Source organism: Ambystoma mexicanum, chromosome 8, assembly GCF_040938575.1.
Source record: "Ambystoma mexicanum isolate Mex_15411 chromosome 8, UKY_AmexF1_1, whole genome shotgun sequence".
In the NCBI taxonomy this organism is placed as follows: domain Eukaryota; kingdom Metazoa; phylum Chordata; class Amphibia; order Caudata; family Ambystomatidae; genus Ambystoma; species Ambystoma mexicanum.
The window spans coordinates 29,777,484-29,797,963 of record NC_090929.1 but is presented as its reverse complement, the minus strand read 5'-3'; the positions used below and the strand labels follow the sequence as shown (position 1 = coordinate 29,797,963).

Sequence of the window (20,480 nt, the reverse complement as noted above, 5' to 3'; positions counted from 1 at the left end):
AGCAGCCACATCACCCTCGCAAGAGCTCTCATACTGTCCAAATTGGACTATTGTAATACTCTCTATTTGGGCACCAGTCAGAAGAATCTCCACAAGCTACAGGTTTTGCAAAGTAATGCGCTCAGATGTGCCCTCAATATCCCTCGAGCCAACCACATCTCAGAAACCAGACAAAACACTAACTGGCTCCCTATCCAAGATAAGATCACCTTTAGAACTCTCATGAGCACCCACAAGTGCTTTAACAACTCAGCCCTTAAGTATTTGATGAACAATTTCTACAGAAAAGAATTTACTAGACCCAAAAGAACCAACTATGCCCACTGTCTCAACATCCCGAAATATAAACTCAGCAAAACCTACTGCATTAAGATCTGAACCCATGTTCCTTTCCTTCAGAAACAAAGTAAAAACATGGCTGTTCTCGCAATCAAACTAAGGACCTCTGATCAATAATGTGTCATTGACCCAGCCTCCCGAGCGACCACGCCCATAGTCCAGGTACAATCTGTCCACAGGCCGCCTGGGCCTGCTGCTAGCTTCTACCTCAACTATGTCTTGAACTTGTACATTTTGTATATTATCTGCACCCTGTATATTCCTGTATAGTTTTGCATACACTCTGTTTTTTATTGTATTACGCACTGTATTTTTTTCTGTTTCTGTATATCACTGTATCTTTGTACCCAACTAAAGCGCCCAGATACCTTTGGGTTTGGCGCGCTATGTAAGCAAATAAAACAAACAGCCAATTTGGGGATACATTACTATTGTACACCCCTTTTCAATGGATTGCCTTTCTCGCGCAGATTCCGCATGAGATAGATATCCATTCCAGCGTCAGCTGCTCGGGTAACGGTTCTATGTCATGCCAGCACCTGTTTTTTGTCACAGATTTATTTTGCTCCAAAGACTCAGTTTTTTGGGGGTTGGAGGGGAGATTACCCCCTCGAGGCCCTCCCATCCCAGATATTTACAAGCTATTCCCCACACCCTATTATATCCCTTTACCCACTCTCCCATATTTTTAGATGGGTTTTGCAGAGAAAATCAGCAGCAAAAACTCAGCAAAAAAAAAAAACATGCAATGAATGAACGTCATACCCGGAAAACGTCTTGACAGGGGGCGTAGTGAACCTCGACTCGCCTCAATGCCTCGGTCGTCTGCTCCGGACGTGACATCGGTCGTAGTACATATACTGCGTCACTACGCCCCTGTACCTCAGTAACTTTTTTCTGTGTGCTCAGGAACACTGCTAATCCTTTTTCATTCAATTAATTTGTCAGCATTTTTTGATGCAAGTTCAAGTCATGTCCACGCCCAAGGTATTCAGGTTCAAGCGCTGCAGGGACTGCAGTTCTGAAATGTCCATTACGGACCCACACAACATCTGTGTGTGGTGCCTAGGTGCCGATCACGAAGTCCCTCAGGGAATGGGAGGTGAAACACAGGAAAAAGATCAAGAAAAGGTTGCACTCCGATAGTCACTCCTGTTCCTCTTCTTCCCACGAGAAAAGATGACACTATTGTCACCGGCACAGGTCCGACTCTTCACACGACCCCGGTAAGTCGTCAGTGGGGCCGACATCCACTGCCGAGTGGGAGGCGTTCAAGGAACAGCTGTTAGATATGTTCCGAAAGACAGCTGCGGGTATGGGAGAACCCTCGATGCAGCAGGCCCCATTGGCTCCAGGGGCGCCCGGTAACCTAAAGAAACCACCGTTACGATGCCATCGTTGGAGGAGGAGCCATCAAACTCTGCATGAGCAAGGTCGGCCCACCTTTGGCACCAACACTTGCTAGTGCACCTCTGGCACCAATATCTTCCAGTGTGCCACCAGCACTGAAGCATCTTTCGGCGCTGATAGCAAAACCATTGAAGTCGTCAACTGTTGTCGAGTGGTCTTATGTGCCTAAGTCAAGGACTGAGTTTTTTGGCTCCATTGTCAATATTTTTGCGCTGATGACGACGACCAAAGTGGTTTTGCTCCTGCTTATGCAGGTGCTAAATGAGCATATTTCTTTGTCGACCAGGCAAATTTGGTCGCAATAGCTGAGGGCCTTCATGACACCAGTGGGTTGGACACGTCCATGGATGTGGAGACACAGCAGGCCCATCCTTACGGCCATGTTAATGCCAAATATCGGGTTTTAGTGGACAGGGGGGGGTAGATACCCTGGTATGGTTCTCCAGCCAAGCCTTTGTCAGGTTATGACCTTACTGATATCTTAGTTGAAGGGCCATCTACGGAAAGGGCCATACCCTTCAATACAGCGATTGCTGACCCCATCACCACCTTTTGGCAGAGGCTTTGCACCGCGCCCTGACTTTACCAAAAAGTACAGGCCAGTAAGGGGAGACCCTTCATATCTCTCCACCCACCTGTCACCGGAGGGGTTAGTGGTGCAGGCAGCTACAGTCTCTGTCAGACTGGCCACGTCCATGTCAATTCTCATGGTTGATGTGGAAGGGAAGAAAGTTGACGCTTTGGCCAAGAAGATACGCCTCTTGTGGGTTAGCCAAGTACTCATTTGGTATGTGGACGGCTATTGGTGAGGCTGCCCAGTATATTCCCAAAGGGGAGATGCGAGAGGGCTTTCAAAGGCTCATAGATGACGGCAAGGAGGTGGCCCGGCAGTCATTGCAGACGGGCCTGAACGTCGTGGACTGCGTCAGCAGATCCGTGGGGTCAGCCACAGTGTTAAGGAGGCAGGCTTGTCTGCATACATCTGGGTTCTTGTCAAATGTTCAGAAAAAGCTGCTGGACATTGCTTTTGACCACAAGAATCTCTTCGGCCCCAAACACTAAAGCCTGGATGTGGCCTGTGGAGCTGACGGTCAATTTCGGAGAGTGGTTTTTCAAAATGTCCTGCTCTAAGGGACTTCTAGCCCCCTTATTCCCAAATACTTCTTGGGGAGTGTTAGGGAGAATTTTCAATTTCTGTACCAATTCCCCTCATCCTGACAGACCCCCAGCACTTTTGCTGGACATCTTGGATTTTTGTATCTGTTTTCCTGGGTGAGTGGGGCTTCGCCCCCACTCACTCATTCTTTTTGCTCTGACATGGGAACCCTGTTTTAGTGCGACTGTAATTCGTTTTTACTTTAATGGCATCATTCTTTACTCCATGTATTTTACTGCAGGCATCTGTAAGTGATTGTTGTAGCACACAACACCATATGTGCAGTGTTGCTGGGGTGTGTGATGAATCCTGCAGAGCCCTCACAAAGACCCAACCTAAAGTCTCCTCCCAGGTGGCCAGAGGAAGGCCGCCAGTACCTGATGCTGACCCTGGGGGTGGTATTAGCCAGGAGGATCACCTCGGAGGACAAGGGGGACAGGGGGACTTAGTTGGGAGGGACAGGGTATTTGTCTTCCTCAAAGGAAGAAATGTCAGTGATGCCAGAATATGTATATGCTGTCGGGGGAAGGTTTTCTTTCCCAAAACGAATTATTCTGAAGGTGGTAAAAGCTGTTATAATCAATAATGTATTGTGAGTAAACACCCCAACCCCTAACAAAGTCACCCACATTTATGATGGTAAAGACTCCATTCATTCACAGGGGAATGTTAAATGCAAATCTCCAAACATTAACATCTTAGATTCTGAAAATTCTAAATTTTGTGTAAAGCAGAACCATTCATTAACTCCTTATAATCCTCCTTTAGAAGATATAATTAAGGATAGAAATTAATTTGGTAAATTTAAAAATAACATTTCCATTGAAAGGAGTACTTTGGGCATTGGGGACTTCAAGTGCCACAATGCCCAAAGTACTAGGGTGAAGAAGATGGATGCAGAGGCACTAACCTGCAAGTGGCAGCCTAATAGTGCTAATGACCCACACCTGAGGGAGACTGGGAAGTATACAAAGCCCCTCTGGTGCAGGCCATAAAGAGCAATAGTGGGAGGTGGAGTGATTGCAGTAACTCCACGTTGTAGTTGCAGCAGCAGTTGAAGGAGAGCAGAGACACCAGAGTCACCATTGTTTGTCAAGCACATGCAGGTTCTGAGAGGATCTCTACCTTGAAATTCTTTGAATGTAGAGGCTGTCCAGTGGGAAGCATGTTTAAAAGTATTCTCCCTGAAGACCGTGAATGCAGAGGTCGCTTGGCGGGAAGCGTTAAGGTACAAGGTTTCACCCATTTGAAATTGAGCTCCGGTGGAAGGCGATCACGGTCGTGTCCTGGGAGCAAAGAGTGCTCCTTTACCGACCAGCATAGGCAGCGGAAAGCAGAACTGAGCAGTTTACCTGACTGAGCAAAGCAGAGGAAGCAGAAGACCAAGAGGCAGCGGAGCAGGCGGATGCGTATGTGGTACCTGGTGAGTTCACTCGTGTCGTGTGACCCTGGAGCACGCAGTGATCGCCCACCGAGCTGATTTACTCCTTTTGAATACCAAACTGATGTAAAACAAGTGAAGTGGCAGAATGATGATCACTTTGACTACCGAGCTGATATAACGAAAGTGAAGTGGCAGAATTATAATCACTTTGAATGTCGAACTGATACTAAGAAGCTAAGGTGGCAGAATAATAAGAACTTTGGGGACAGACAAGAAAGATATCATTGTACTTACCAATGTCAGAAAAATTGCCAAAGTCAAGAGAGGACAATATTAAAGCAAGTCAATAAGAACCCACATTGCCAAAGCCAAGAGAGGGTAAGTTGTGTGTAAACTCTATTGCCATAGTGTTAAAGAAGCAATAACTGACCAAAACCAGCATTACCTAAACCAAGGAAGAGCAAACGTGAGAAGCAGCCATTATCAACACTTGGTTAAAACAAAAGGGGAAGCCAAAGGTTGCGGGAAACCTGCGCTTCTGATAGAAAGTATTCAGGAGGAGAGGAGCATAATCTGCATTGCATGAGGCAATCACTAGAGCGGAACAAACAGCCCAATGTGTTTCATGTCTTTCCAGAAGAAGTCATCAATACTGATGTGGAAAGTCAAGCGACTTGGCTAAGTTATTTGAAATAAAACATTACCACAGTAGTACTTGGGGGGGGGGGGGGGGGGGCTGCACTGTAACTCCTTTCCCGCTGCTTCTGTAACTTTTATAGTTGCAGTGACAGACAACCCCAAATGGCTGGTGTCAGTGGATACATTGTTCAACCATTGTTGTGTTGGTTACTCGCAGGCTGTTTACACAGCTGCAGTACAGCACCCATGAGTAACAATTTTCCCCAAATGGCCCCAGTCGTCTTTTATCGGCATTTTTCATGTGTGTGCTCCTTCTTGGCCCTTCTACCATTTCAGGTGGGGGTGGGTCCTCTTTGAGTTTTGCCTTTGGCGATATTCCTTTGTAAATCTTCCAAGGCTCCAGTGTGTCGGCTGAGGCAGGAAGTGAGGGAGGAGCGGAAACTTCTCTGACCTGTGTCTTAGGGTTTGCCTGGTTTTAACTGGGAGCCACACTGAATTGATTGACATGTCCATAGGCCTGCATAAAAGACAAGGTTTTGGGGATAGAAGGCTAAGTCAACCGCTGGAACTGAAGCTCTGAAGAAGACAACCTGAGACACCTGCAGCACCTCCAGTAACTGCAGAAGCACAGCAGAAATATCGCTGATGTCCTGACCCTGTTTTTGAATCGACTGGGAAGCTCCGCCAAAGACAACATCCTCCTTTGGGCTGATGGGAATTACCACCCTCAGGACCACCTTCAATTTGAGCTTTCCCCCCGACGTCCCATGACCTTCCTGGGCTGCAGTACCCCAATACCCGGGGTACCTGGACCAATTTGAAGTGCATCATCTTTCTGTAATCGAATCTCGCTGGAACATTGGTGGCATCTGTGTGGACCTCCAGAAGCAAGAATCCACCTCTCAGAGTTCCCTCACCAGAGTGCAGGACTGAGTAAACAGGAAGATTCCAACCGACAAAGATTGTTCACTTGTGGTGCTGAAAAAAAGGCACCAAAACCACTAACCGACATGTGATTAAGAATAATTTCTTGCTGGCAAGCCCCTCACTCGACTACTGCTGCAGAAGCCCATGCAGGGTCCCTCCTCTCGTCACCATGACCAAGAAACAAGAGACTACATCCGTGCATTGTGAAGGTGTCCAGCTGCATCATCCTCATCACTCTCCAGGTACTGTGGGGCTCTTGGTAAACTTACCTTGAGCCATTTGTGTCGCTCCTTTGTTCTTGGAGTGCTGTTTCTGCTGTTTGGGTGTTCACCCAAATTCATTCACCCAGGCCTAAAAGCTTATGCACCTACAGGGAGGCTTCTTTGAATTCCCGGTGCTCATTTTGAGTCTAACTGACTTGGTACTGACCTGGACAAATAAGGTTTTCATCAGAACTGCTGCATACCCATTGACTTTGGCATTGCTTGTTCCCCAAAAGTAAATCTTCTTTCTGATGCTCATTAATCTGCTTACAATCACATGCTGTGCATATGGTCCGACATCCAGTGGTAACCGCAGAGTATTGCATCTTGTTTTTCCGGGACCGATAGGCGATGTCGGCATAGGCATGTCTGTACCTCTGTAACACTATCCCTATCGTGACGTGTGGTATACCCAAAATCCCTCACGCGCCGAGGTCACTCAGATTGTTTTTTTCCGCCCAGATAACTGGTCGCCCTATAGTGGAACTCTTACTAGAGACATTTTTTATCTTTACCGAATTGTCGGTTCATTCCCCGTTAAGTCACTTCGCCCAATAAGAACATCTTCGACGAAGACTACGAGGGAATCGTCTACGGCTGTGGATTTCGGCGGCCGGATTTTCCACGTGGTCGGGCCCTCTGGCCGACCAATACAGAGGGGAGAGTGGGGTCGGGTGGCCATATTGTTATTATGTCTTTCCTCCTTTCCCCTCTTTTCCCTGTTGGTGTGGTCACCCTTCCCTTTGGCTATGGAAAGGACTCCTTTTAGATTCTGCCCTAAGTGTAGGGTTAGATATCCTTGGAGGACGAACACAGGATGTGTAACGCCTGTCTCCCCCTAGAGCACCAAGAGAAGAGGTGTGCGGCGTGTAAACTCCTTCGGCCTAAGACCCTTAAGGAGCGCCGTGTAAAGCGGTGGGCCGGGTACGGTATGTCACACGTGGAGCCCCCTTCACCCACCGCCACGCCTGCTGAAAGTGACGGGGGTACTTTGGATGACCAAACGTCCGTTTCGGATGTTATAGACCTTGAGGCGGACGCCTCTAGGTCCGCCACGCCCCTCCCCGATCCTTCAAGGCTTGACTCTGGTCTTGCTAGAGGGACTACACCCGGCGACAGGTGCGTAGAAGCGCATCGCACTAAGCACACAACCCCTATGCCAATTTCGACGCCTTCGTCGAAAAAGGCGAAAGCAACAACGGGGCCGCCGAAAACTTTGCTGGTTCCCTCGGATCGTTCAGATCCAAAGCCTTCCCCGCATCCGCAGCAGCGTTTTGCGACTGGGCAATCTAAAAAAAATAAGGGTGCTACTCCGAAACCTACACGCGTTGAAGTGCGAAAGCTCGATGCTTTGACTTCTAAGGCCTCAGTAGGCCCGAGAACTACGGCTAGGCCTCTACCCAGAAAACCGACTGCTATGCCCCCTAGTGCCGCGGACGGTATTACAACGGCCGATAAATTATCGGAGCCTTTGTCTCACGACGGTTCAGCGACTATCGAAAGTAGCATCGGAAGAATTACGGCGGCAGTGGGCTTTACTCCGGTTCCGCCTAAGGTTATGGGACAAGCCGCGGAAAAAATTTCAGCGGATTGGGTTCCCGATTCCGATGAGGCTTACGAAGATAGCTGAGAGCCTCTTTCCGAAACCCTGAGAGGTTCCTTTTTACGCCGCGGTGCGGAGAATGTCGTTTCTCCTCACGTAGGCCCGTTTGGGTCCTCTAAATGGACTACAGAAAAATTTGAAGAGTGTATGGATCGGCTCGAGCGGATTATCAGTTCTTCTGATCATCATCCCCCGAAAAAGGCTCGGGTAGACCCTAACCTCCAAATTCAGGAAGATCAGTCTCATGTTTTCCAACAGGAAGATGTGGTTCACATGGACACATATGGAGACATCTATAATGAAGAAGAAGAAGCTTCTTTTCTCGAAAATTATGAGGAAGATCAACAGGATACTACGGACAACTGGGAAGAAACCCAGCAGGAAGGTCAAGACCCATGGACACAGCAAGATCAGGACTCTGATGTTTTGTGCCTAGACTCTCCTCCATCCAACCCGGCTCACCAGGCCTCTCCTGTAGATGACCAAATGGCATTCAACTCCATGTTGAAAAAAGCAGCTGAATACTTCAAGATTGCCACTCAGGAGGTACCTGAGCAGGATTTTGTGGAGGATATCATTAAAGAAAAACCTCCGGCAAGTCATTCCATCCCCCTCCTTAGCTCTGTTAAGAGACGGGTAGCTCCCTCATTGGTGTCACCTGCTCAAACACGGCAGTGAACCCGAGAGTCGAAAAATGATTTCAACCTTCTCCTTCCGACCCTGTATACATCAAAGGGCACGCCATCCCAGATTCACTGGTAGTGAACACCACTCGAAAGAGGACAGGGGTACCCCTTGCCATGGGAGAATCACCACCGGACAAGGAGTTTAAGAGGCTGTATTCCCTGGGCAAACGTGTCACGTTTGCAGCTGCGTACACCATACGGGTTGCTAATAATACTACTCTATTAGCAAGCTATGCTGATGCCCAATGGAATTTGCTCCAGGAAGGCCTCCAAGAGGTTCCTGAACCCACCAAATCAAAGCTTCTCTCCATGGTTACGGAGGTAAGACTGGTTAACCAGAATGTGGTGAAGAACACCCTGGACACTGCAGAAACTGCAGGCAGGTCTCTTGCTCAAGGGACTCTACTGAAATGACACGCTTGGCTGCGTACGTCAGGATTTAGACCTGAGACTCAGGCCTCCCTCATTAATAAACCCATTGAGGAGACTAAACTCTTTGGGAAAGCAGTGGATGAGGCGTTGGAGACAGCCAAGAAGGAGCATTCGACTATAAGGTCTCTGCATAAAATTACACAGAAACCCTCCTCCCAGAGGGGTAATAACTCTCGGCAGTCCTTTCGAGAGCAAGCCCGTGCTGGTCAAAACAACTTTGGCATGGGAAACTTCAACACAAATCAAACATCTGGAAGCCCCACTTACTACCCCTCAAGGGGTCAGAAACGCGGCAAAGGTAGAGGCAGAGGCCCCAATCCCAGAGGAGCCACAGCCTCTGGTCAGAAATGACCACCAAGTCCAGGTCCCCTCCCATGCCACCCCGGTCGGGGCGCGATTAACATCTTTCCTCAAAGCATGGGAGGGGATAACTTCCGACCAGTGGGTCTTAAAGACGGTCGCCCACGGTTACTGCGTGGAATTCGCCCGACTTCCACAGTTCAGACCGCCGCGCTAACGGTGCCTTTCACCGCACCATCTGGAGATCCTGATCCAAGAGGTGGAAGCACTGCTGGGAAAGGACGCCATAGAAGCCGTCCCTATTCCTCAGGTAAACAAGGGTATTTATTCAGTGTACTTCCTTGTACCCAAATAGGATCTCACCATGCGTCCTGTTCTAGACCTGCGCCCAGCGAACAAGTTTATAAAACCCCAGACATTTTGCATGGTAACACTGCAGGAGCTGATCCCATTGCTGAAACAAGGGGACTTCATGGCAACATTGGACATGAAAGATGCATACTTTCATATTTCAATGTTGCCAGCGCACAGGAAATATCGAAGGTTTATGATCCAGGACAGGCATTACCAGTTCAAAGTACTCCCCTTCGGCATCACCTCGGCGCCAAGGGTGTTTACCAAAGTCCTGGCAGTGGCAGCAGCACACCTGCGAATACTATCAGTCCCAGTTTACCCTTACCTCGACGACTAGCTCATCACGGGGGACTCGTTTGACGCTTGTTTTACAAACACCCAAAAAACAGTAGATCTCCTCTTCAGCCTGGGTTTCTCAATCAACGAAAAGAAATCCAGTTTAGTCCCCAGCCAAGTAAAACAAATTCTAGGAGCTCTAATTCGGACGGAAGACGGCCTTGTCTTCCCCTCCAACGAGAGGGTTCAGAACATGCTTTCTCAGATCCCTCAATATGTAGCCAGTCGGGAGGTGACGGTACGCAAAGCCATGCGTTTGCTAGGGGTGATGGCGTCATGCATATACTTGGTTCCCCACGTGCGACTGCGCATGCGTCCCATGCAAGAGTGGCTCAACAGCCTGTGGTGTCAGGCCAGCGGACAATGGGAAGATCTGATAGTTGTCTCGTCAGCCCTCATTCTCTCTCTGCATTGGTGTTCAAGAGAAAACCTCTTGAAGGGGAAGACCTTCACCACCCCTGCAGTGGAAACCACTCTCACAACAGATGCATCTCTCACGGGGTGGGGTGCTCACCTGCTTCAGCAGACAGCGCATGGAGTGTGGTCCCCTCAAGTAGCGTCCAACCATATAAACTTACTGGAGCCATTAGCAGTGTTCAGTGCATTGAAGGCCTTTCAGATGCAACTGCAAGGGAAGACGGTGCTGATCCCAACGGACAGCACTACAGCAATGTATTACCTGAACAAACAGGTGAGCACTCCCTCTCCAGGGCTATCGAAGCTGTCCCAAAACATTTGGATATGGCTCTCAAACACAAGATGTTTTTGTTGTCCCAACATGTTCCAAGGGAATTCAGTCTTCTGGCAGATGTACTCGCAGAGATTTTCCTCTGCCAGAAGAATACGAATGGCGACTGCACAAAGACATTGGGCCTCATTACAAGTGCTCCGGTCCGGAATTAACGCTGCCGGTATAACCATACCGGCACTGTTTCCGCGTCCGCCCAATCATGACCCGCGGACCCGGAAATAGCACCTCCCCCAACCACCACCGCGGAGTTAAGGGTCCCGTAAAGTCCACCTGCACGGAAACCCCTCAGTTACCGGCAATACGAAACACTGCGAGCATCACAACTAGCGCAGACACGGAAACACCGCCAGAAAAATGGCGTTAAAACCGTGATCAAGTGGCGGTACCGCCGCCAACGCGAACATGACGTTAAACAGTGCCTGCTGAACTGAATCAGGGCACAGGTGCACCAAATCAGCCCAGCTGGACCCAGCAGCACACTGGGAGCCTACAAAAGGGCCACACCCAGCCCAACACAACACAAAACCATGCAGGCAGCAGCTCTAGTTGCACTTGGACTGGGCCTACTCAACCAACAGACAGCACTGCACATGATGGTAGCAATGGTGCAGAGGAGGAGCTGGCGGAGGAGGCTCAGGCGCCAACCAGCCAACCCTGCACCTGTGGCAAACCCCATTGTCCAGCCGGCACAACCCCGCAGGCAGCCTGCAATACCATGCATCAGGGCCTCACCCTGGAACCTTACCCCAGGACAGATCCACACACTATACCGGCTGGACCTTTCAACAATCCTGTACATCACTGCCATGATCGAGGACAACATCAGCAGCCACATAGAGACCCCCACCGCCACACCCCCCCTCCTGAAGGTTGTGTCTGTGCTGCATTTCCTTGGCACTGGCACCTATCAACACACGGTCGGTGAGCTGCACGGCATATCACAACCCTGTTTTTCAAAAATCCTGGTACAGGTACTGGATGCCCTTTTGTGCCATGTGTCGGAACACATAGCTCTACCCCTTACCCTCCCCGAGGTCATTGCCACCAAGTTGGCCTTCCATGCCATAAAAGGCATGCCAAATTGCATAGGTGCAGTTGACTGCACCCACATTGAGCTGACAGTACCACGTGCAATTGAGATGGTGTTCCGCAATAGGAAACAGTATCACTCGTTGAATGTACAGATGGTATGTGATGCCACGCTACAGATAACACACTGCTGCACAAGTTTCCCAGGCTCATCACATGACTCAATGGTACTGCGGAATTCCACGTTGCCACGGTACCTGGAACGCTATGCTGGACAAAACACATGGCTATTTAGTGAGTACAGCTGACAATGCTCCAACCCTGTTGAAGCGTTATGTATGTGTCCAGGCCAATCAGCAATGTGAGTGTGCCGCTGTGACCGCACATGCATCACCCCCATCCCCCCCTGCCATCAACCAAATAGACAGCGGATCCCAAACATCACAAAGGAAGACATGACAGGTCAACACAGTGTGCCCGTACATACCTTGCCACATGACACACACAGCCGATACTGTCACTGTCCCATACGCCTTGTGCCACTGCAAACACCCACCCACAAATGGAACACTGCCCTCCCAATGCACATGATGCCTGTACATGAGACGTCCTGCATCGACTACTTCATTATAGTGGAGTGACTCTGCCATGTGTGCACATCACTGCACAATGCCATACTCGCAATCAAATGTCACCCGCAGGGCAGAGTACACATGCACGTAAATGTGTAGGTCAATATCCATTTGGCTACATCCACTATGATGGCCGATAAACACTTCCAACCACTCCATGGCACACATGCATGAATGAACAATGATACAAAATAGCACAGCATCAGTTGAAGACATGATACAACAAACACTGACATGTCCCCCCATCTACATCCCATGTAGGTGATGCTGGATATGCACTCACGCCATGGATGATGACACCTGTACGGAGACCAAGGAACAGGCATGAAGAGACGTACAATAGGGCACATGTCCGCACACGTGGAATGATTGAGAGGACATTCGGACTGCTGAAGGCCCGGTTCCGCTGTTTGAGCAGATCTGGCGGATCACTGCATTACAGCCCAGTGAAGACGGGTAACATCACGCTCGTATGTGCCATGCTGCACAATCTCTGCCTGCGCAGGAACATCCCAATGCCCCCAGACGCAGATGAAGACGATGGGGATGGGGATGGAGATGGGGATGGGGATGGAGATGGGATGGCACCACCTCCCCCTGGGGGTCCACTTGATGGCCAAAGAGCATGAGATGAACTGATTCGCATTTACTTTTGAGACACAGCACATTCACAGCAATGCATGGGCATGGTGATGACAATAAATGATTTGTTGCACTGCAAATGAAATGATAGATGTCCACACATGTATGTTTTGATTTCAAATGATGATATATTGATGAATTAACAACAGGGAAGGAGGTGCAATGGTTAGGGAAGCTGTACACCCGTGCCCACCCACCACCCAAAGGTACCCACCTCCACCCAGGCCCCAATGTTCAAACACCCAAAACAACCTCCCTCACCACCCAAACGTACCCACCCCCACCCAGGCCCCAATGTTCAAACACCCAAAACAACCTCCCCCACCACCCAAACATACCCACCCCTCACACCCTTCAAGTCCACGTGTGTCCTGCAGTGCCCCACACACATTCCATCACTTCCGTGTGCGCTTCTGTGCCTGTGCATCCTTGCCCGAGAGCCCCGTTAGCCGACTTGAGCGCCTCCTTGGACTGGCAGTAGTGGAGCTGGATGGGGTGGTGGTATTGGATGCCACAGAATCAGGTATAGATGGCATACATGCAATATTTGCCTGTTGCCCAATCAACATGGACTCTATGAGCCTGGAGGTGTTGTCATTACCCTCCCGCACATGGCGTGCCAGGGTGACAATAGTGCTGGAAAAGCGTCCAATGGACCTTGATAGGCGACGCACTGACGTGCTGTAGCACTCCCTCTGCAGCCTAGATTCCTCGAGCTGCCTCTCCACCCGCTGGGTGAGGGTAGCCTGCTGCTCCTCCATCCGCTGCATGCGGGAATTAAGCTCTGCCATAGATGGGGTGGGTGACCTCATGGGACTTCTGAGTGATGTGGGACTAAACTCCAGCTGATCGAAGGATCCCAGGTCATCAAATGTGGGTATCTCCCCCTGTGGCCCAGTATCAGAGTGCTCTGCCGGGGCACTGTTGTCACTACAGGCCGCCTCCTCTGCAGTGCAGCTGCCTTCTGTGTTGGTTTGGGTGGGAACGATGGGTTCCCGTGGCACCTGTGTTAACTCAGGCAGCGTGGAGACGCTGGGGATGTTGGTGGTGGTGGCCGGCACATTTGTTGCAGTTGGCACTGGGGGCAGAGATGCTGAACTGCTGGCAGCATCCTCTTGTGCAGGGGCGGTGGCTTGGACATGTGCCGGTGCAGATTGCCTGGCCTGTTGTGCAGTATCACTGTCACTTGACACGGCTGTGGGGACACAGAGGACATGCAATTAGTGATGTGGTGGTGGCTGATGTGTGCATCACATGCATCAGGACAGGTTGATCATTCAATAGTGTTAGTTCCATGCATCTGATTGTTGGGGGTATACATTGTTGTGATATTGGTTGCCATACGGATCATGATGGGTCCTTTGGCCCAGTCATGCACTGCTTGGGGGGTGGGGGGGAGTTGTTAATGGGTCCTTTGGCCCAGTCATGCACTGCTTGGGGGGGTTGTTAATGGGTCCTTTGGCCCAGTCATGCACTGCTTGGGAGGGGGGGGGGTGTTAATGGGTACTTTGGCCCAGCCATGCACTGCTTGGGGGGGGTGTTAATGGGTCCTTTTGCCCAGTCATGCACTGCTTGGGGTGGGGGGGGGGGGGTTAATGGGTCCTTTAGCCCAGTCATGCCATCAACATGTTCTCATGTAGCATTCATGTTTCACCACTTACTAGCATCTGCAGGTGGGCTCACTCCTGCCTCAGCCTCCCCGATCCCATGGATGCCCTCAAGGTGGAGGACACTGCTGCAACGCTCCTCCCATGCTTGCAGCCTCAGTGGGGAAGGGGGTCCTCCACCTGTCCCACTGCTGCGTTGGCGGTGTGTGGAGATCAGGTTCCGAACCCTCAGCCTGAGGTCGTCCCACCGCTTGTGGCAGTCCTTGACACTCCTCACAGTCACGGCCACAGCAGTGCACTTGCGTGCTGCTTCCGCCCACACTTCCTTCCTCCGCTGCTGTGTGGCACGCCATTGATCGGCACTGAACAGCATCTCTGCATGCTCCACTATATGCTCCACCAGAACAGTTAGCTCCGCCTCACTAAAGCGCTGCCTCTGAGCTGGAATCCTGGCAGACATGCTGGTGGTCCCTTTTGCCTTCTCACAGTGTGGATTCCGCTTGTGCTGACTCTGGATGGCAATGGATTGTGCTTTATATGATGGCCGCTTCTCTGTTTCCTGTTTTGGCGATCATGGTATTTCCGGTTCCGTGTCCGTGGCGACAGAGGCGGACACGGTTTTTGCGCTACTTGTGGCAGCGCTATGTCCATTTCCGTGGCTTTTTCCGTGATGGTGGTAACAACGCTTCCGCATCCGTGTGGTGCGCGTGACCGACAGCACGTAAGCGGACGGTCTTTCCGCAATCTTGCGGACACGGAAACTTTGTTACCGCCGTCGCGGAATCACCGCGATCCTAACCTGACAGGTTGTAATGAGGCCCATTGTGTCCAACGTCTTCGCAGAATGGGGTTTCCCAGAGATCGACCTGTTCGCTACTCAGGAGAACGCCCAATACCAAGACTACGCCTCCAGGTACCCCCAGAACCGATCCAAGGGGAACGGTCTCTGGATAACTTGGTCGGGGAAATTTGTCTATGCTTCCTACCCCGACCCCCCCACCCGACGCCCCTTCTCAACAAGATAGTGCACAAGATGCACCAGGAATCAGTTACCATGATACTGGTGGCGCCCATGTGGGCCCACCAACCCTGGTTCGCTCACCTGATGGAAATGTCCCTCTCCCCACCAGTCAAGCTGCTCTGCCCGTACAACATGTTGTCTCAGGACAAGGGGAAGACCCTACACCCATGCCCACAAACTCTGAACTAAGCAGCAGGGCTCCTGAGATCATAGAGTTTGGACACCTGGAACTCCCTCAGAGGTGCATGGACATACTCAGGGAAGCAAATGGAAACGTTTTGTCATCTGGTGCAATTCCAAGGGCGTCAATCCCATCGATTAATCACCCACACACATTGTGCTATATCTAACCCAACTGTTGGACTCTGAGTTAGTATTTAATTCCCTAAATGTTCATCTGGCTGCTCTGTCAGCATACACCACATCACAACAAAAGGCATTGTGGTGGAAAATACCGGTGATTAAAGCCTTTATGGAAGGGGTTAAGAGGATTTATCCTCCCATTTCTCACCTGGACCCTGGGTGGATCTAAATGTGGTTTTAACCAGGCTCATGGGAGCTCCCTTTGAGCCTATGCATAAAGCAAGTCTGAAAGACCTGACTTATAAGACAGCCTTCCTAGTGGTTATCACTTCTATTAGAAGGGTTCGCGAACTACAGGCTCTTTCTGTTCTAGACCGCTTTGTTACAGTCCACAAAGATAAGGTAGTTCTGCGCACACATCCCAGGTTTGCGCCTAAGTTCATCTCAAAGTTCCATGTGAACCAATCAATCGAACTACCCACTTTCTTCCAGAACCCTACTAACATGGCCGAAAGAAGCCTTCACACACTAGACATGCGCAGGGCAGTCATGTTTACCTGGAAAGAACTAAACCACTAAGGAAGACTAAACAATTCTTCGTTTCAGTGGCAGCTGGTAGAGAAGGGGATCCTGTTTCTAAATCGGCTATCTCAAGGTGGATTGTCAAATGCATCACACTATGTTACACTCTTGCTAAGAGAGAACTGCCCTTCAAGCCTAGAGCACATTCTACTCGAGGCACTGGGGCATCCATAGCATTCATTGCAAATGTTCCTCTTGAGTCCATTTGCAAAGCGGCAACCTGGAGTTCTGTACACACCTTTACAAAACACTATTGCCTAAACACTCATTCTAGGTCTGATTCTCAGGTGGGACAAGCAGTACTAATTTCTCTACTGTTCCTTCTCACAACCCACCTCCAACTCCGGGTACTGCTCGCTGGTCGATGTACAGCATGTGATTCTAAGCAGATTAACAAGCATCAGAAGACATGCATTACTTACCGTAATAGCATTCCTGATGACTGTATCTGCTTAGATTCAGATGCGCCCTCCCTACCTCCCCGCTCAGGGTGGAAGGAACATAGGCGTCTTACTGCTTTCTCTTTATGTACTCACTCACTTAGCCTTGGGCTCCCTCATGGCAGACAAAATACAATCGGAGGGACCTCGGTGCGTGAGGGATTTTGGGTACACCACACGTCACGACAGCGATAGTGTTCGACACGTCTATGCTGACGTCCCCTTTTGGTCCCCGAAAGACAAGATGCAATACTGCACGGTTACCACTGGATGTCGGACCACATGCATAGCATGTGAATCTAAGCAGATACAATCATAAGAAATGCTATTACGGTAAGTAATGCATGTCATTCCTCTTGACTTTGGCATTACTGGTTTTCTTTCCAAACCTGTACTGAAGAACTCTTTTCTAGTTAAGTAAAGACTCCCTAAGCCTTACTTCGATTCTGTACAGTGTTGCTAACCGGCTAATGTTGGACCTTTGCATTCTTGATTTACCTAGAACAAAGGTCTTGCTGAAATACTACAAGAAGTGCTTTTACCCACCTATGTGGATGCAAGATCATTTTGTGATTTATACTTTATCTTATCCTGATGTACGTTTGATGTTATTAGTTGATAGTGCATTTCTTTAATACCTATTGCCTCGTGTGTACACAAATTAAATAACTATTTTTGATACAACTTAGTGTTTCTTTGGGTCCATGTATGTTTTGATTTCCTTGTACTGATTTACAGCTCACATTCCTACTCCTCAGTGAGATTGGGGTATTCAGGGAGAATCGCTCTGCGACTGGGTTTTAAAACTTTCTGTATTGTGAACTGTGTGGCATTTGAAGTGTCATAGGAGTGAGCCCCCTACTCCATAAATAGGTAATGATTCAAATGACACTTCTCAAAATGCGCCATTCATATTTTTATGGCTGATTATGCCCATAAGGGCATGGTGCATATTGAGAAGCGTCACTTGAAGCAGTAACAAATAGAGTGGTCTCCTGCCAGCATACCAGTATGGGACTTTTGGTTTCTCAGATTTACCTACAAAAAAACTCAGACTATTGCCTTTGTCAATGTTTCGCTTATGCTTTTATGCAGCCAATGTATGAAGCCAATAACTTTCAGTTAAGAAAAACACCTTGCTTTGTTTCTTTAGGAGGAGGCAACATTGGATGCAGCTGAAGAAATCCTGCGGCGATGGAGAGGCACCAGGACTGCATCATGACCCTCCGCTCCTCTGCATCTCCAGAAATGGAGCAGCTCCTGTCCTGCACTTTAGTAATCCTGCTATTCGGTCTGGTGGCAGCATTTAGGCTGACTCCAGGCAGTGCATGGAGCATGGAAACTGATCCCTCTCCCGCGCCTACACTGGACGCCCTCTGATTACCTGCTCTACATGGTGTCAACCCTGCCTCTCCTGTTCCACCCAGGAGGCCCTTTGCCAGCCCAGCATGGAATTAAAAAGTTTCCTTCTGGTTTTACATGGGGTGATCCCACTCCCAATCATGCACAGAATCTAGCAGACCCATTGAAAATCATATATGGCATCCCACCACTCACCCAGATCTACAAAGGTTCTCTGATTTTGTTTCCAATTCCTGCACAGGGTTAGATGCTTTCATTCGGCTACACTCTATGCCCCAAACGTCCCTCTTCTAATCAGACAAGATAAGTTGCCTCCTGGACACCACTACCCTGGATCCATACGATTGTTTGAACCCTTTACGAGGTCTGCATTTGCTCAGGACCTTCTCTCCTCACCAAGACCCCCACATGTAACTACAGTACACCTTTCTCAGTTCTTGACACCCCTTCCTTTTCTGTCCTACACAGGATCTATTGTGGTCCCCCTGAACTCCATAGTATGGCCATCCACCCTCCAATCTGAATTATGATCTGCTTTGGTCCTCCTTTCAGGATTTACTGTTTTCCCCTTAACCCATGTTTTTTAAAGCCCCCAGTCTCCCAACTACACATGCTGTGCTGTGGGCTTCCTTCCCTGATCCACTGTGGTCCACCCATGTCCCTGCATGTGGACAGTACCCTTCTCCTTCCTCATGATCCGTTGTTTTTTCTTTCCACATGATTTAATGTGCGCATCTCCTTATCCTATCATTGACGGGATCTGGTAGGGCCCTCCATCCTTTTGCCATTGGATGCATGCCAGCGTTGTGTCCTAGATTACCTGTAGCTGGCGCTCTCTGACGGTATTTACGTCCCATGAACGTGATGCTGCCATTATCTACACGCTGTTTGTCCTGCTGAGCAACCCTTTTATGCTGTATCTATGAAACGTGTGGATGTGGGTTCCCAGCTGTTGGGTTTGCACCATCTACTCCATGAACAGTCTGCCCAGACCTGACACCGCTTCACTCTGGAACCACGTGGCCTCTGCCCCCACTGCTGAATCCTTCAGACATTACTTTAGTGGAAAAAGAGCCAGAAGTCTCTTATCTTCCATGTGTGTAAACCAAAAAACAATTGCAACACCAAATCTCATCTCTCCCTTGTAAGGTGTCGACCCAGGGAAGAACAGCAATTTGATGCATCTGTTGAGTTAACCTTAGATTTTTTTCATCTTGATGTGTTCAATTTTTGAGGGGTCACTCCTTCTTCTGCATGGACCCCTCTTAAGGAAGGTACTCTTTGTAATGGGCAGTCCAGTTCTCTACCTCTTTCGCTGCTGGAGCTAGCACTCAGCTTTTTAATCCACAAATGCTATGAATGTTCTGATGATTTTCTCAATGACTTTCAGAAATGGGAATCGCTCTTTTCTGTCTGGTTTTCTCCTCTTCCCCATTTCTCTTCTTGTCATTTACCAAACACTCTGTAAAGTGCCCTGAAACACTCTCTAACAACATGGGCGATACTTAAATAAACGGATTGTGTCTATTGTCTGCAGGTGGGATCTTATTTCTTCCACTAAAACCTGTGCTAATTCTTTGTGTTGTTCGCCCCTGTGACTCGGGTAATGGGTGTCAAATTACCCCTCTAGTACATAAAAACCAGTCTATATGTAGGTCTGACAACCCTAATGGTTTATATGTACTCATGTGAAGGGCACAAAACCACAGGCATAAAAGAAGGACTTCTGCCAGAGCAACCTCATCCTATACCCCACCCACCCGCAGGAGACTTACACAATGTGTAATACTTTCAATTCCAGACCCAGTGCTGCACTTGAGAGACATGCATTTAATTCTAGATCAAAGCCTCCAGAGTCCCATGGTCGGTACCACGTGTGGGGCTCAAAGTTCTAACCACACCAGGTTTTCAGCACAACCCCTCACTTAGTAAATACACCCGATCTAGAGTTACTGAATTCAAATGTAATGTGTGGGTGCTTGGAAAATGTGGACCGGATTTGGATCTTCAGGGGCCAGACAGTGAGGCCACGGTTCCACAGAAACCTGCTGGCACCAGTGCAGCCCACAGAGTACTGTTGGCCACATGCAGAGTCTCTTCTGTTTTTCTTCTTTTGACATATTCTTTATTTAGAAGAAGCATAAGATGGCCAAATTCTTGTCCATACATCCCTAAGGCTGTGCGAGGTTACACCGTACATGATCCGTGCCCATGTCCAACGACATACTGTTAATTCTGCACATACATCAGTTACCACACAAGTAGACCATTAGATGTATAGT

At 49.2% G+C, this 20,480-nt stretch overlaps 1 protein-coding gene across 5 annotated transcripts in view; it reads left to right on the top strand.

The window, feature by feature from the left end:
• KYAT1 (kynurenine aminotransferase 1) overlaps window positions 1-19,730 on the top strand; it is an 825,974-nt gene extending 806,244 nt beyond the window's left edge. For all 5 annotated transcript variants that reach the window (XM_069609197.1, XM_069609195.1, XM_069609198.1 and 2 more), the window contains one exon: window positions 17,990-19,730. In XM_069609197.1, the coding sequence (XP_069465298.1) occupies window positions 17,990-18,058 (69 nt within the window). In that variant the 3' untranslated portion in view covers window positions 18,059-19,730. The remainder of the gene's footprint in view (window positions 1-17,989) is intronic.
• The last annotated feature ends 750 nt before the right edge of the window (window positions 19,731-20,480 follow it).